General features: G+C 28.4%; 1 protein-coding gene across 1 annotated transcript; it reads right to left on the reverse strand.

The window, feature by feature from the left end:
• Positions 1 to 1,130: 1,130 nt before the first annotated feature.
• Positions 1,131 to 4,949, reverse strand: LOC107472763 (uncharacterized). The gene is made up of 9 exons (XM_016092293.3): positions 4,677 to 4,949; positions 4,249 to 4,516; positions 3,655 to 3,756; positions 3,476 to 3,558; positions 3,269 to 3,385; positions 2,878 to 3,001; positions 2,144 to 2,786; positions 1,839 to 2,020; positions 1,131 to 1,542 (listed from the first exon to the last, which is right to left on the reverse strand). Exons 1-9 carry the CDS (start codon positions 4,868 to 4,870, stop codon positions 1,426 to 1,428), a joined length of 1,830 nt encoding a protein of 609 aa, XP_015947779.1. The 5' UTR covers positions 4,871 to 4,949; the 3' UTR covers positions 1,131 to 1,425.
• Between the last annotated feature and the right edge of the window lie 12,898 nt (positions 4,950 to 17,847).

The following is a 17,847-nucleotide window of genomic DNA, read 5'->3' on the forward strand; positions in this document are numbered from 1 at the left end:
TTTATTGAATAATATTATATATCTAAATCTTTTTGTTAACTAAATTTAATTTAGTCTAATATAACAAAAATTAACAATTGACAAATATTATTTCAAATTTTATTGTTGAGTTTAGTCGGATTTAACTCATAAAAAAATTTGGATATANTATTAATAAAAAATTATAATATCTACTGGTCATATAATGTTATATATATAAAAAAAATCATGTTTTGAGATCCTATTTTAGAACATTAATTGAGGGAAAAAAAATCTATTTGCCATATTATATGTCACACTCTGTTTTATCACTTTTAGTTTTTATGTTTTTTTATTTTTACATCTACATTTCTTTCAATAAAGCACCTTAACTTTGATTTTTAGTCTTAAGTTGTATTAGTTTTCATAAACACTACTGCTTGAGAAATTCGGAGTACAAACATCACTTTTTTTCATAATTTTCTTTGAATGCAATGAAATTATAATAGTTTTGGAAAATTTTATTTATACCTTGTTAGACATTTTTAAACATTGAGCTTCATTATAATATATTTTCTTTTCTCTTTTATCATTTTCTTAGCTTCTTTAAGTAAAAATGTTGAGAATTTCAACTAAAAGCAAAATGTTATAAAATAAAACAAACATTTGAAAATTTTGTTAGATATCAAATTTTGGAATTCATATATCAGGGTACTATTATTTTTGTTGCTTTAAAATCCTTTTGGTGAGTTGAATACATTAAAAAGTTTTGCTTAAAAAGGAAATCATATACAATCTAAAAATAGAACATAATTTCTCTTATTCCAAACTACAAAACTATCAAATCCAGTATCTTACTATCTTATGAGAAGTGTCAAAGGGTCCATACTCCCTCTGAAGGAAAAAAGGAGACAATAAAAAGCAAATAAATAAAAATTGTGTAGAACCCCACAAAGAGGATCTATAAAGCAATATTGTTTTAAAAAAAAAAAAAAGTTGCAATCATCTTCAATAAGAACAAACATATTTTTGTAGAAATAATTAACAAATACATTCATCTATGACAAAGGATTGCTAACAAATACATTCACAAAAAGATTTAATCAAATTAATCTAATACACATCTAAATCTTTTTCCTAACAAACACATTCAGCTATAACAAATAGCATCCAATTGGTAGCAGATGTTGAACCCTTAAAAGTTTTAAAATTTTGTAAAGATTGCAAGGCAAAAGCACACATGAAACAATATATTATTGGAGCTTTTTCCTTTTACAATATTGCTAATCACTAGTTCTTTTTGGACACCAGTAATCACTATTCACTAGCAATTGGAAAAGATTTTGTCCAAAATCAACATCCTTTTCCATGGTATATATTTTTTGTAACAACTGATGCAATCCTTTTCCTTTTATAACATGGACATAAAAAACATACAAGGCCCACAAACCTGGAAAAAAATTTTGATTAGTGATTAACCCTGCCAAAGAAGTGATCTATCTGCAGACATCCCTGGGGTCGCAAACTACTTCTCTTAGGTCCAACCTTTAACCTTTTTGATTCCTTGTCATTTTCCTTGTCATCCTGCAAAAAACAATCAGGTTACTTTAGCAATTGTCAGCATGCCATTTATTTACTGTTGTATATATTCAAACAAGGTACTTGAAAGTAGTATTACTGGATATTGTTATTATAACCAATTCATTAAGAAACCAGCAATCATGAGGCACTAAAAGAGAACAGAAAAGTATGTTTGGCTATATATAAATCTTCAATTCTAACACAATAACAAAGATTAAATATTGGTTATTAAAACTTAGAAAAAGAATCAAGAAAGTGGACATGTGGACATGATTGACAACAAGAAGTAAATAACTAACCATGAAGGTTTGGCCTGCGGTCCTTAGAACTTTAATTCTGCCACCTCTACCATCAGCCCCAACAGCTATCAATCCTCCATCTACCGATTGCGATTCGCCATTTTTTCTACGCTTGCACCATTTACCCAAGTACCTATGTGATCCATCAGGACCAAGCAATCCGCCAGAAAAACAAATGTCCCCTGCAGTTTAAGAGAGAAGGAAATTCCAACTCTCAAGTCGTATTCGAATATTTTGCACAATCTATGTATGAAGATAATATCAATATACAGAAAAACACACTAAAATCACAACTAGCAGCATACCTGGATTTGCAATTATTGGTGGTGACTCCTTTATAATATTAACCTTGGGTTGAACTTGTTTATCGAGTAATGTTATATCATCATCCAAATCGATGACATCATTTTTCGTCATTTCAACATCAATGTCAATTCTTGAAGAATCAGCCAAGTTACATGTTCCTTGAGCTGCTGTTTCTTCCTTCTTTTCGGATGCTGCATCTGACTTGGCTACAGTAGGCTTGCTAAGAGCAGCACCATCCCTGTATCGATCATTGCAGTCACGTCTTGACCCTCCAGACAAAGGTTCAGTAAATTCTGAAGCATCAGCATCAAGAGATATAAAATCCCTCTCTTTTCGAAGAGCAGGGGTAGATTTATTTTCATTACTAACATTTACAGCTTTACTTTCGGTAGGAATGCAGTTGACTATCCTTGAAAATTGTAGAGATTTACTGTTGCTCACACTCAAGTCCATTTCAGATTTGGGTGAAGTTTGTTTAGTTTGCTCATTTAATGGAGTATTGCTGGTCGTGGGTACATCATTCTTAGAACTGAGGTTGTTTTCAAGATTATTTGAACACTTATTCATCTTTGAAGCTTTCAAAGACTTCAGATAATGGTTCTCTCTTACTTCTGCAGCTGTCTCTAGTTCTTGTACCCTAGCCTGATAAGTAACTCAGAAAATTAATAATTAATTGACCTGCAAACAAAGCTATTAATAAGATGATCAACTAGCACCCAAATCATGTGCTTACCTTCAATTTAAGAATCTTCTCCTTAGCCTTCTCAAGCTTTTTACTGTACCGAGCCTCACCCTTTTCTAGATGATTGCACTTGGCCACTAATTCATTGCGTTTAGCTATTAGATCTTTGTAATCCCTAACAAAATAGATGCAATGAGAACTTACAGTCATTCTATGCAAATAGAACTAGGCAAAACGTTAAGAACCTAACACTAACTTCATGGCTTCATGCCTACAAGCTAAGCACCAACAAATGTTGTATTTGCAAAGAACAAAACCTGTATTTAATACTTTTCAAAACCATACTGTCCATACAGATATTGTTAGAAAGTTTCACTACTTTACATCCATTTTCAATCTTGCTTTTTGTGAAAATCAAAATACCAATATTTGAAGAACAAACCTGTTACGCCGAACCATAGATCTGCTCAATGTGTCTATCGTATCTTTATCATTAAACCCGTTACCCAAAGTTGCATACTTCAAAACTTCCTCTTCATTAAGGTCAAGATCAGAGACTCTGCAATGCAATGTAGGCCACCATATTCTCAATCAGTGAGTATGCAGATATATAATACAGTATACACAATGGGAACGTAGTTCCACTTACAATTTAAATGCCGCAATTTCTTTAGCCAAAGTGATATTTCTTTTTTGTAATGAATAGCACTCAAAAGTTGACTTCTCAAGCTCCTAAGTCGACATGAAATTCATAGGATTTCAATGAGGCTATAGAAAGTGGATAGTTAGTTTACTAAAATAAAATCAAGAGTGCATATAGTGGTTTACCTCTGACTTCATACGAAGCTCAGTTTGCATGGATGCTTTTTGACTCAAGGCCTCATTTTTTAATGCTATTTCAATCTTTGCTTTCTCCTTGCAAGCACCAAGCTGAAAGTAAAGTCATGTATAATGATCACTAATCTCTCATTTGTGCAGCTATGAATTCAACTAATATTTAACAATCTTCTTGCTGCTCAGTTCAAGTTCAAACTCATAAACTGACAAATGTTCAATGGATTTTCCATCCCAAACATAGCAGCAACCAAACAAGCAATTAACCAATCACCAGTGCAAAGTTTCAGTACAATTCTGAACAACAATCAAAAAGAAATCTCAAGATCAAGCATCTTCACCACACAAATTAAAAAACCCAAAACATTCAAATGGCATGAAATTAGCACTTCAACTGTTACTCATATTAGTTTAGTCTTGCATAGTATAAAATAAACATCTATCCAATGACATAATTGATGCTTAAATACAATAATACAAAAGTGGCTAAATTAGCATGCAACTACTTTAGAAGAACTAACTTAATGTCCCAAAACGATGGGAAGAAATTTGAAAATTTTAATTAGGGCTCAAATAAAAATAAAATACCTCCTTCGTGAGCTGCTCAATTTCCTTCCCCTTCTTCTCCAACTCTGAACTAAGCCCCGAAAGCCTGTCCTCCAACCTGTTCACTTCCTTTCTCAAAACTCCGGAATCTTCTTCGGAATCAAATGGCTTCCGATGCATAACAGATTCGACCACATCTCCCACCGATTGGAAGTAAAGCCTGCAAGCATCGCCGACCCTGCAACTCTGCTTGCAAACGGGGCAAGTGTGCTTCTTCGCTTTCGAACAGTACTCGAACCATTGCTGCAAGCTGCAGAATTTCCAAACACCAACACGCACAAGAAATTATCGAGTTAAAAAGAACGCAACTTTAGTTAGGTTTTTCTTCAATTGAATAGCGAAAACTGAAAAGGGGGTTTGTAGCGGGAATTTTCACATTTTCTTTTTCTTTTGTTTTTAATTTTGTTTACCAAAGCTCGTGGAAGACGTGGCCGCAAACGGAGATAGATTGAAGATCTTCGGAAACTGGTTTGAGATCTTCGTAGCAAATGGAGCAAATTGTGCCGGCGAATTCACCTTCTTCGTCCACCATCACGTTGCGGTGCGTGGTGGTGGTTAGCTTCAACTGTTCTTCACTCTCTCTGAGTTGTTGTGTTGTGAACATGTTAGGTTATTATTTTCTCGCCAGGGGCAGATTTTTTTCCCCGAGAAAATAATTAGGGGGGAATGAGGAGTGTGGGAGAGAAAAGAATGGCGCAGAATTAGATTTTCTGAGGCGGGAAGGAGAAAATTACAAAAAAAACAAGTGGAAAATGGGATCGTGCGTGTCACGTGATGCTTGAATTACCATGAGAAATTAATAGTTTTTTGTGGAGTTAAACCCAAAGTGGTCCCTGAGATTTACATGCACCGATTTAGTCTCTGATTTTTTAATTGCACTAATGAAAATCTTAAACCCCTCGAACAAGTTAATGTGCATACTGTCACCCGAATTCTTCAATTTCGATTTTTCTTCTTCTTCCTTCCCCTTCTCTTCCTTTGCCTTGGCCTTAACGAGAACCAAACCCTTGGCGGTGCGGAGGCGCTCGAGGCGGAGCTCGGCGTCGCGCTTTCTGACTTCGTCGCGCTTGATCTGCTCATTTCTGGCGGCTTGTTCCTCGTCGCAGCGGACCTTTTCTCTGTTCTCGTAGTTGTAGACGTTCCACTGCTTCTGCGGGAGAATGTTGAAGCCGCCATAGTCTCCCATTTTCGGTGGCTTAACGATTTAGCTTGCTGAGGTTGGATATTATTGGCTGTGAAATTTATAATAATGATGAACTATGAGCTTGATGATAGGTCTTTTTTTATTTTCCCAACAAGAGATACGATATTGATAACAAATTTACAATACTCTGTTGTGAATTTAGTTTGGAATACGTTGTGTGTCCGCGGGTGTAATTGAAAATTCTGAAAATCCTATGCCAAATCAATATGATCATTTTTCTTTGTCTTCAATTTGTGTCGCCTCTCCATGTGGCTTCCTGCAACCAAGGAGATAGAAGATGAAAAAAATTCAATGCCGGAAAAACAAAAACAAAAAAATTAAGAAATTAATTAGGCAAATTAACAAACGAATACAACGCAGCAAGAACACAGCAAAGAGAGAAGTCACCTGCTAGAATTTTGGCGAGAAGCAAAGCAACACAGAAAGACTGCGAAAAACACTGTAATAAGCAAGAACTATGAGCATCACGACGAGGAGGGTAAGAAGTTGCTCGGCCAACACGGACAGAAGGGGACGGCAACTTTAGAGTTGGGGATGATGGCTTGGGTCTCCAGCGTGCCAATCATTCGCCACGTCACTCCCGCCGGCGAGAAATATGAATGGAAAATTCAAGAGGGACCACGTTGATACATTTTTTGGAATCTGCAGGACGTAATTAGTACAATTGGAAAGTCAGGGACTAAATCGATACATTTTGTGAATGTCAGGGACTATTTTGGGATTTAACTCGTTTTTTGTGATTTAACTCGTTTTTTGTGTCTACTTAATAGCTTTAATAATAATGGTAGGAATACACTACAAATTATAATTTTAACTATGGCTCCATATAGATCGGATAATATCTGCACATCCGCAGTAGTTATTCGCATTCGATCTGAATTTTGCGGACATTATCCGATCCGCACTATAGTAAGATCGGATCGCGGATTTGCCAGCGATATCCGCAGATTCGATCTGCAAATCCACATCTTCGCACATCTCATATAAATAGCATAGTTTAAAAAGGTAAATCCTAACATGATATGAATTTTATTGTGTTATTTTTTGAATTTTATGATATCTTGTTTTTAATTTTTTATGTTGTACTTCAACTTAGAATAATTAAACTTAAATCTTGTGTTATTATTTTGTTTTTATTATTCAAGAGAACTTTTATTGATAATATTTTAGGAGTAAATAGGCTTAAACAGGTAAAAAAATGAATTTTTTAGATTTTTTTTTGTAAAAACAGCCAAACAGAACCTTAAAACAGTTTTTTTTTTTAATTATGCGAATATACCCAATATCCGATCCGACATAAAAAAAATGCGGATATCGTATCCGATCCGATCCGATGTATGCAATACGAATCGAATAAAATTTTAGGCTATATCCAATCCGTGTGTACAACCCTAATTTTAACCAAACAAGATTTAACAAAAAGTATCCTGTTTATATTACAAATTAGTTATTATATATGGTATATGTTTTTATANATTTAAGGACTAATAATTCTAATTATGACAAATATATAAATTAATTCAATAATACATATCAGATATTATATTAGTTTAACAAAACTATTTAAAATTAATAATTTATTGGAGAGTTTTGTCAAACTAATAATTCAATTGATGTGTATCAAATTAACTTATATGGTTACAATTGCTAATAACAAATCTTTTTAAAATAAAAAATAATATTTACTCGAATGAGTGGTGTTATTTGAGAAGTTAGAGTTTTAGGCGTCTATATATTTAAAATATCAGAAATTATGTAGAGTCAGTATTTGTTATTNAAAAATATTATTTTAAATTGTATTGGTTTATGTTTGTAAAATTATAATAAATATAAATATAAACTATATATTTTTTGTATACAAAATTTTTATAAATACAAATTATTATTAATGAAATATTAATAAAAAATTATTAAATTTAGAGAACGAAATTATAACTAACATAATAACTAAATATTATTGAATTAATTGTCAAATTGTTTGCCTAATGAATTTTGTTTAGTGTGCAGAATTTTAATTAATCATCCTAGCCCAAAAAATATGAAAAACAAGTCTATATTACATCTGACCCAATATGATTCAAACAAAACCTTCACATCATACGATGAATAGCAATGAAAGCAAGAAATTACGAGAAAAAAAAAGAAAAAGAAAATGAGCTCGTATCCATGACAAGTCGAATCGGTGGTTTATAACCAAAACTTATTCTCCTGAACTCGGATTTCATTTCATTTAAATTCATTGCATTCAAACACTACACTCCATCGAAATTAAATCTCTTTTTTATCTTTTCTTTCACATCACATCACTCCCTGAAACAAGAAGAAAGAAAAGGAAAGTTTTAAAATTAGAACAAAAAGAAGAACAAAAAATTAGTTTATATTCTCAAACAAGAAGAGAAAGAAAAATGAATACAATATAAGAAAATATCTTACCAAAAAAGAGAATCATAAAAAGAAAATTTTTTATTTGTGCTTTATCAAGGAAAGTTAAAAAAAGAAGTCAATGGTGCTCTACTTTATTCCTCCTTGTGTATGTGGACGATATTATTGTCTTTGAAACTTCAAAGGGGGCTATTGCCAAATTGTTGCAGCACCTTCACTCTAAATTCTCACTTTGTAATATGGGAGAGTTAAAATATTTTTTGGGCATTGAAATTGTCCGAACATCTTGAAAAGACTTATTACTATCCCAGAGAAAGTACATTTATAATTCGCTTAAGAAAATTCAGATGGGAGATTTTAAGGCTGCAACTATTCCTATGACTTCTAGTCTAAAGTTGATCTCTATAGATGTTGTGACATTTGAACATGTAAGCCTATACAGGTTTGTTGTAAGTAATTTCTAATATGTCACTGTTATTAGGTCTAAAATTGACTTTTGTATCAATAAGTTTGTCAATTTATGCAAACTCCTTTTAACAAGCATTGGAAGGCAGTAAACACATCCTCCAATATTTACAAGAAATGCGTTTTCTGGGTCTTCATCTGCGTAAACATACTAAATTGATTCTTATAGGGTACATTGACAACTCTAATTGGGTTTCAGACATTAAGAATCGAAAATCTACTATTGGTTATTGTGTCATGTTTGGACCAAATCCTATGCCTTGGTGCTCAAAGAAACAAACTACCACCGTCTCTCGTTTTAACACAGAAATTGAGTATCGAGGCATTGCAAGTATAATAGCTGAGCTACTATAGATTCAAAAATTATTTGGTGAAATTCATATTTTGGTACCTACACCAAAAGTTTATTGTGACAATGCAAGTGTTGTGATAATATTCGTAAATTTTGTATTACACTCTCGATCAAAGCACTTTGAGATTGATCTCCATTTAATGCGAGATCATGTAACCAAAGGATGAGTTCGAATTCATCATATACCTAAGAATGCTCAAATTGCCGATGTCATAACCAAAACAATCAGTTCTTCTAAACTTGCAATTTTTCAGTCCAAACTCAAAATTGAAATTTTCAATCCAAACTCAAAATTGAGCAATTTCAATTACTGAGTTTGAAGGAAAATAAAAGGATAATAGAATAAAGCACACAATTATAGAATAATAGAAGTTAATTAGAGTGGTTAGCAACTACTATAAGTTAGTTAATTACCAATTACTTGAATAGCAAATCACTAGTCTCAACATACATATATATAAATATATATATACTCTGTTGTAAAAAGTTAGCATATTAATCACAATCTTCATTTTCTCATTCACTCATCTAAACTACAGCTCTCAATCTCTCTCTCACTCTCACTCACACAACTCTCTGAGATACCGATATCATTCTCATGTATAAAATATTTTTAACAAAATATAAGAAAGACTATATAAAAATACATAATAGTTGTAGGAAAATTGAGTGAATCAGTCAGCTTATCATCACTACAATAACTTTGTGAAAGTAAAGTACTATTTACGAAGCAAATACATTCTAATATTTATATTGCATGTTGCTTGATTGTTTATCACCATCTCATCACTTCAGTCTCTTTCAATGCCTTACACACACACACACCTCATTAAAAGTCTGAGTGTAGAGCTAGCTAGCTTTCATGACATGATTAATATATATCAACATCTTGTGACCACCATGTAATATACAAACATTTTTTGAAGCATTTCCGCCAACCACATAGTATAAGATCTAATAATGTATTTGCTTGCCCCATGCCCACTTCATATGTTAGCGCCCCCACTCATGTTTGTCCACATAAATGTGAGAAAGCGATTTTTTTTTTGCTAATGTTTTTTGTTATAGAAATAAAAGTGGTGATATACTTTAACATTGTAATTTTTGGTGTTTTTTAAAACTGAGAAAGTATACAAATTCATGGATCCGATTTTTGTACTTAAAATTTTTTAATTTTTTCAACACAAATCTCTGGGACCGATTTATGTACCTCTCAAAAATTCCTAGGTCCGATTTGTGTACCTTTCAGAAATCGGACGGTCCGATCTCTGTACCTCTAAAAATCGGACGATCCGATTTGTGTCCCTCTAACAAATCGGACGGTCCGATTTCTGCTTCTCTAATTAAACGATCCCACATTTAAGTATAACACCCCAACAATCCACATTTAAGAAAAACACTACTACCACTTTAATATTAAAAATAAAAAATTCATTTTTTTCAAGTACTAATTTATATTCTATTTAAAAATTTATCGTTAATAAATAAGTTGTTGTATACACAAAATAATTTTAAATGTATTCTGATATTTGTTTAAACAAATTATATAAATATGAGAAGATTAACTTATATATTATTGTATATAACTATGTTTTAATAATTAATTTTAGTTTATAAATAATATTTTTGAATTGCATATATTCCCCATATATAGCTATTAGGCAGTGGAATAAGTGGCATCTTCCTCTCTTTACAGATGTTTCTTAATCTCTTCAACCTTATTATAATATTGCTCAACATTTTTTTGTTTATTATATTTTATCTAATTTATTTAGTCAAAATTATCGGTATTTTATGGTCGGCGGGTAATTATTTACGTTGGGTAGGACCAATTTGGTAGTATTATATGTATAAAAAAAAAAAGAACAAAGTTGCATATTTAGGAATTTGACCTAATTTCTCTTATTTTAGGATTTTGTTTTCTTTGGTTGCATATTTAGGAATTTTATTTTCATTGGTTTAGAGAAGCTCAAACTTGAAGTGAACTTTTCATAAGGGAACAGAGAATATAATGCCATTTAGTTAAAATATATACATTCGTATAAATTGATTCATCACTAAAAATAGATTTTTTTTTTGGTGTTTCTTTGTGTATATAACTCGAATATATATATAAATAGATATTTAATTTATAAAGAATAAATATTTAACGAACTAATTAATTAAATATTTGTTACCTACAAAGATTATCTTTTGAAATTTCATCCAAAAAAATTATCTTTTGAGTTTGATATCAAGACATAAGGAATGTTTGCTAATGAGTATGATAATATATACTTTAATTATGATAAAGTAATTTTCATTGCTTTAGTTGAAAATGCTTACCGTAATCCTTAATTGTTTGTCATTATTTGCTGAAATTACTGGAAAATTCGCAGTCAGTTAATTTTTTAAAGTTCTATTTCAATGCTGTCTGCCATTCTAGCAAGTTCTGTCAAGTTGCTCCATAAAATCTAAAGGACTCTCAGTTTAAATCGTCATATCATGAAGCAAACTTTTAATTCTATTCAATTTGATTATCATTCTTTATTTTTTAAGATTTTTCTTCGTTTTTCAATCATACACCGTTGGATTAATATCTTCGGTATATTGTTTTAGAAAATTTTCACCTTTTATTATACTGTTATGCTTTTAGATATTTTTATATTTTATTTTTTAATAATTAATAAAATATAATCTACTACCTTTAGAGAAAAAAAAAGTAATTTTCATTATATTGTTATATGGAGAGAAAAAGTAGACAATGATGAGAATTTTGGTAAGATTTTATTGTCAAATGAGAAGGCATCACTCTTGATATTTAGCTGCTAATTTCACATTCAAATCCATAGTTATTATTGCTATAATAACTTAATTAACTAGCAATAACTATATTTGTTGTTGTGCTTAATTAGCAATACAAAGATGGGGAATAATGGAGAGGAATAGGGGATAATTATTATAAAGGCATTTGAATGTAATTTTTTGTTTTTTAAAAAAGTTAAGCTCTAGTTTTTAAATCATTTAGAAAAATTAAGTAATAAACTTCTGTTAGGTAATTGCTTTTGACATTTTTGGAAATTTAAACTAAAGAATAAATATTTTTATATTATATATTATTATATAACAAGTAGTTAATTATATGCATGTCATTTAAATGATTTAACACATGAAATAAAATAAATTTTTATGATATTGTTTAATCTGATAAATCAAAAATTAATTTATTACAAATTTAAATTTTATTTTAAAATTTGTTAAACTAATAAATTATTATACACACAAAAAAAATTAAATTTTCAAAACTTACTTAAACACATGATTAATTAAACTGACAATTTTATCCATTCAAGTTGATTTAAAATAAATTAACTTACATTAATATAACAAATAGCAAGGCATAATGAACATTGATATTAAACCAACATTTAGCATGCATGCCAATTAACTCCAAACACAATTTTGTTGCTATATGTTAATATATGGCCGACGAGTTTTTTCCTTTTTTCTTTTATATTCAATAACTTTTTTTGAGAATATGTTTAAATAGATTTTTAAAAAAATTTGTATTATTGGATATTTTCGTTTTCAAACAAATTTATTACGTTAAGATTTCTAAATTTTTAAAAAATAACATATATAGATTCTTGCATCACACTTTTAAAAATTTATTTATCTAAATAAAAACAATAAATTTAATTAAGGATTAATATCTATATACAAGTATTTTGTATTTACAAATTTTACAAGTCTAAACAAACGCGCTGCTTGTTACGTGTCTTTTTAACAGAATTTTAAATCAATTCAAATCAATTAACGCACAAATATATAACTTCCATTTTTCAAAAGATTTCGTTTCTTTTTTCGAGTTTTTTGCCAAATTTGTTGGATCTCCTTCATGCATTCTCTTTGTGCTTCGTTTTTTTCGATTTTCATGATTTCTGAAATCAAGCTTTGAAATCGTTTTGAAAATAATGGAACTTTAGAAATACACCCAAACGATTACATAAATACACCCAAACAATTACAAAAATACACCCAAACGGTTACAGAAATACACCCAAAGGATTTAAGAAATACACTCAAAATAGAGGAGACAGTATATTTCTTCTTGAAATCTTTTAATGTTTTGCTGGTTAAGGATGAGGCACATAGTAAAGACAATTTAAAAGAAAAACCTAGAAGAACAGTAAAATAGTACCTTGAATAATGTTTCTTCCTTTTTTCTGGTGATTTTTTTTATGAAGATTTATATATTTTCTTCTTGATTTCTTCTACTATTCGCGAGGAGTTAGAACGTTTCTGCAGAATCGTGGTAGTTTGTTTTGAATGTCCTTTGAATCTTGATGGTTTGCGTCTTGATTGAGGAAGAAAAGGAAGAATGAACGTGTTGTGAAAGGGGCGCGTGTTTTTTTCTTGATGGTTTACGTTTTGATTGAGGAAGAAGACGGAGAGTGAACGTGTTGTTGAAGGAGCGCGTGTTTTTTTCTTGGACTTGGAGCAAATTGTATAATTTATAAGTCAAAAAGACTTGTATGTATACCAGACCTCTTTAATTAAAATAATGATTTATACATCTTATTTTTATAAAACTAAAAAATCTCAATATAATAATTATTTTTAAAAAACAAAAATGTCCTATACAAAATTTTAAAAATTTTATTTAGATATATACTTAATTTTTTTCCCTTCGGCGATTATAAATCTTTAGCGGTTACAAATGTCATAAATGTGATAGAAAAAGATGTTATATGGTGTAGTGTACATTGTGACACTACTTGACAAGTAGAAGTATGCAATTTATGTAAGATGGGTCATATTTGAACATTTATTGTTCTACATACATGTCACAAGATACTAATTTCCTTTTTTTTCCAAAAAAATAAAATAAAATAAATAATTAAGCAAGACAGCTTTCTTTTCATACGCAAGAAACACTTCAAAAGTTTCATCTCTCATTTTTTCTTTTTCTTTTTTTGCAAAAAGTAATTGGATAAAGTTCATATGATTTTGCAAATGCAGGCACACATGCACTTAATTGCTGGATCCTAAAGTTCTTAAGCGATCAAATCCAACTTAATGCAAAATTGCAAAGTTAACGAACAAAAGTGTTATATATGATTGCACTTGTTTTTTAGAACAGGACAGGATAAAATACTAAGAGATAGATAGAGACATAAATTTTGTGTTTTTGTATTTTATTTAGTGATAAATTATAACAAATTATAAAAATTTAATTTATTCTCATATTTTTTCATTCAAAAAATTTGAGATAAAAAATATAATAATAAAAAATATAATTATGAAAAATTAATAAAAATAATAAAAAAAATAATAAAAAATAAGTTGTGTTCCTTGTTAGTGTCATTGTGTCTTTTTTGTTAGGATGAATACAAAATACATTAATTCAATGTCTCTGAACACACTATCTCTGTTTATATTTCTTCTATCAAATATAATTTTATATTTCTGTGTCTATATTTCAGTGTCTTGTTACTATAAACAAACGCAGCCTATATGTATGTGGGTTAATTTATTTATATATATCCAAATCAAATGAGAGAAGGAATATTGTTAGTCAATTCTATCTATATTCTTATTGTTTTATGAAAGAGTGAGAGTTTTAATTTCTAAATAAATAAATAAATAAATAAATAGTTTGCACTACTACTCTTATTGATTTCTATATTAAAGAAAAGTTTGAGAACCAATAATATAATATTAAGTCAAATAGATAATGTATGTGAGTTGCGAAAGACGAAGAGAAAATCAAGGAAGATTTAAAATGTTAACGTATTTCTTTGTTCATGATTTTAAAGTGATAAACATAAAGCGTTGAGGCTTATCATTTTATCCTTTTTAAAATAATTTATTATAATATATATATATATATAGGAGAATGCTAGGGGACAATGATTTTATTAAATAATGTGAACAACTACCAATCAAATAAAAATACACTACACCTCTAAATTAAATTTCTAAATTTTAATATTAAAATAATCATCNTTTAGTATTTAAATTATCTAACTTATTTTTAAAGTAAAAAATTAAATATTTAAAATTTATTAAATATTATTAATTTATATTTTTTAGTAAATTAGACACCATATTATTAAAGACATCATACCATATAATTATAATAATTTATTAATGATAAAACAAAATAATATAATTATATCAAAATCTGATAAACTTTTTATTAAGAAACTTGAAAAGAGTGGCTTCAGAAAATTTAGAAGGCTGAAAGAAAACTTCCAAACTCTTATTATCTAAGCAAATCTTTTAAAATCTTTTTCTCCCATCCAAAATCATTTTTAAACCAAACTTCATAACTAAACACTCTAAAAGTCATACAATAATTTATGGAAAATATTTTATAAAAAAAATTAATCAAAAACAATTACAACTTATCTTACTTAATATTTATTAGTTATATAATAATTAAAAATTATTAATTAAATAAGATAAATTTTAGCTATTTTTTTGTCTTTTTTATATTACCGTAATTTATTTATTTATAGATTACTTTGATCATTTGAGGTTTATTCATACAATAATAATTGCACCAATAATATAATCATCACCAAAAAAATTATATAAATGGATTCAATTAACTAATCAAATAATCAACATTATTTAAGACCCCATTTATTATGAAAGAATAATAATGAAGATATGATGTATATATTTTAAGAATATAGATGGCGTTTGAAAAGTAAGAACAAAAAAGGATGGATGGATGAAGAAGAAGGAAAGAATGGATGATAGATGGATTCAGTGAACTTGATGTCATGATCTTAATATTCTCTTGTTATGTCTATCGCTATTAAAATATTTTATGATTTATGATTTATTATAATCATTATATTACTATTAATTAATATAAGTCTCATATATATAATTATAGAGAGAGGTGCTTACGTGTATCCTTGTGATTCTTTAGAGCAAATTCTAGAGGACCATCACTACCCTTTGACAATTTCACAATGTCAACCCCCTCATATAAAAAGAACCAAACATGAGAGAGAGAGAGAGAGAGAGAGAGAGATATATGAGTCATGAGCCCACATAGATGCCAAATTGATCATAAAAGTAAAGACCCTTTTATTTTATTTTGAAAGTGACATATATAATATTGTAAAAGAATTTTACATATATAATTGGGTAAAATATTTAATAGTTTCTTACGTTTGGATGTGATTCTATTTTGGTCTTTAAAATTTAAAGTGTTTTATTTGAATTCAAAAATTTTTTATTTAGTTTCAATATAGTCCCACCGTGAGGTTAAAATTAAATAATTAACGAAATGTCCTATATGACAGTAGTATAAGAATAAAATCGATAATTTGGAGAATAAGTATAAGCTCTAGAGGCACAAAATCATTCGTGGATGTATCAATACATTTATTTATCATTATTCTTACAATTTAAATGAAATATTTTCATATAAATTAAGGAGAATGATAAATAAATGTATTGATGTATTTACCATTGATTTTGTGCTTTTGGAGTTTCTACTTGTTCTCCAGATTATTGACATTGTTCTTGTACTGCTGTCAGACATTCTCTTAATTATTTAACTTTGACCTCACGGTGGGACTAAATTAAAACTAAATAAAACTTTTTTGATTTAAATAGGACACTTTAAACCTAAAAAAATAATTATTTAAATATATTATGTAAATAATTATCTAAAGGTATAAATTTGATTAGATAATTATATAATTTTTTTGTACTATTAATAAATTAAAATTAAAAAATATATAATTTAAGTTTTTCATTGCGTTGTTATGTATTTATTAAAAAATTATAAACTTACTCTTAATGTTAACCTTATTAATCTAGGGGGATTGGTTAGCAAAATACCATTTATATATAGTTCAACTGATGATGATCTAATAACTTTTTTCCCCTCTTGTAGTAGCTTTTTAACACCAATCACTCCATACTTTATACCGAATTGAAATTATATTGATTAAGACTTAAGAGGAAAAATATCTTTCACTTTAATAAACTATATTCTGGTTATTATAATTTACTATATAAGATTAATAATTGTACAAACAAGGAAGTTAATATAGGTGATAGAAACATTATGATTCTGACATCCCCAATTTGATTCTCTAAATAGGAAAACAAACATAAATACACTGAAAAAGTTTTCCCCCCCTTATTTCTTGTTTCAAATAATAGAGAGAGAATACTTTTGATGATTTAAAGAAACTAGGTTTAAATTTGGATGATTTCATAATGTTTAGACTATTAAATATTTTTAGTAATAAAATATATATTTTATTTTTTAATAATTATTAAATAGTAATTATTTATTTATTTATTAATTGATTTTTTGTATATTATTTAATTTTAAAATTTATCTTATATTTTATATAAATTATTATTTTATTATTTAACAATTTAATATTCTATTAATATTTATTTTGAATTTTTTTAATTTTATTTTAAATTTTAAATTTTAATTTTTTTTAATATTAAGATTAATAATTTCATAATTTGTTATTAATCTCTTTTTTAATTCTCCAATTTTATAATATAATTGTTTATTAACAATCGTGATCATCATTTATCAATTGCTATGTATATGTTTTTGATAATAGGAGAATTGCAATTTACAGAAAAACCATCTATTTTCTATTCAAGTAATTGATTGATTAGTGAATGGAAATAATTTTCCTTTCACAATAATCGATTGTTTTATGAGCAAAAGTTTAGAATTTTTTTAGTCAATCGATTTTATTACCTATCCAATTAATTGGTTAAAGAAAACAATTAGTTAAATATTTTTAGAAACTATTATATTTTGAAACAAATAATAACCAATTGATTCAAAAATATTTCTAATCGATTGTATTCACAATAAATACGCTTTTTCGATTGTTTGCGCCACCGAGTAAATCAAACATATAATTTATTATATAAATCTTTCTCAAATGATTCACGTTGTTTTTCCTTCTTCTTCTAGTAATAGTTCAATTCAAAAGAATAATAAAGCTTGAATTTTAATTTTATAATATAACACTTGAGATTGAAAAATTAAATTAGTTGAAATTGTTTTTACATTGAACTCATTATCGTATTCATAGAACATATCAAATTAGAATTAAAGTTACCGTAGATGAATATTCTATTTCTTTATATTTTTAAATTATTAATAATATAATTATAAAGATAAAAGAAA

The sequence above is a fragment of the Arachis duranensis genome, chromosome 2, assembly GCF_000817695.3.
Source record: "Arachis duranensis cultivar V14167 chromosome 2, aradu.V14167.gnm2.J7QH, whole genome shotgun sequence".
In the NCBI taxonomy this organism is placed as follows: Eukaryota; Viridiplantae; Streptophyta; class Magnoliopsida; order Fabales; family Fabaceae; genus Arachis; species Arachis duranensis.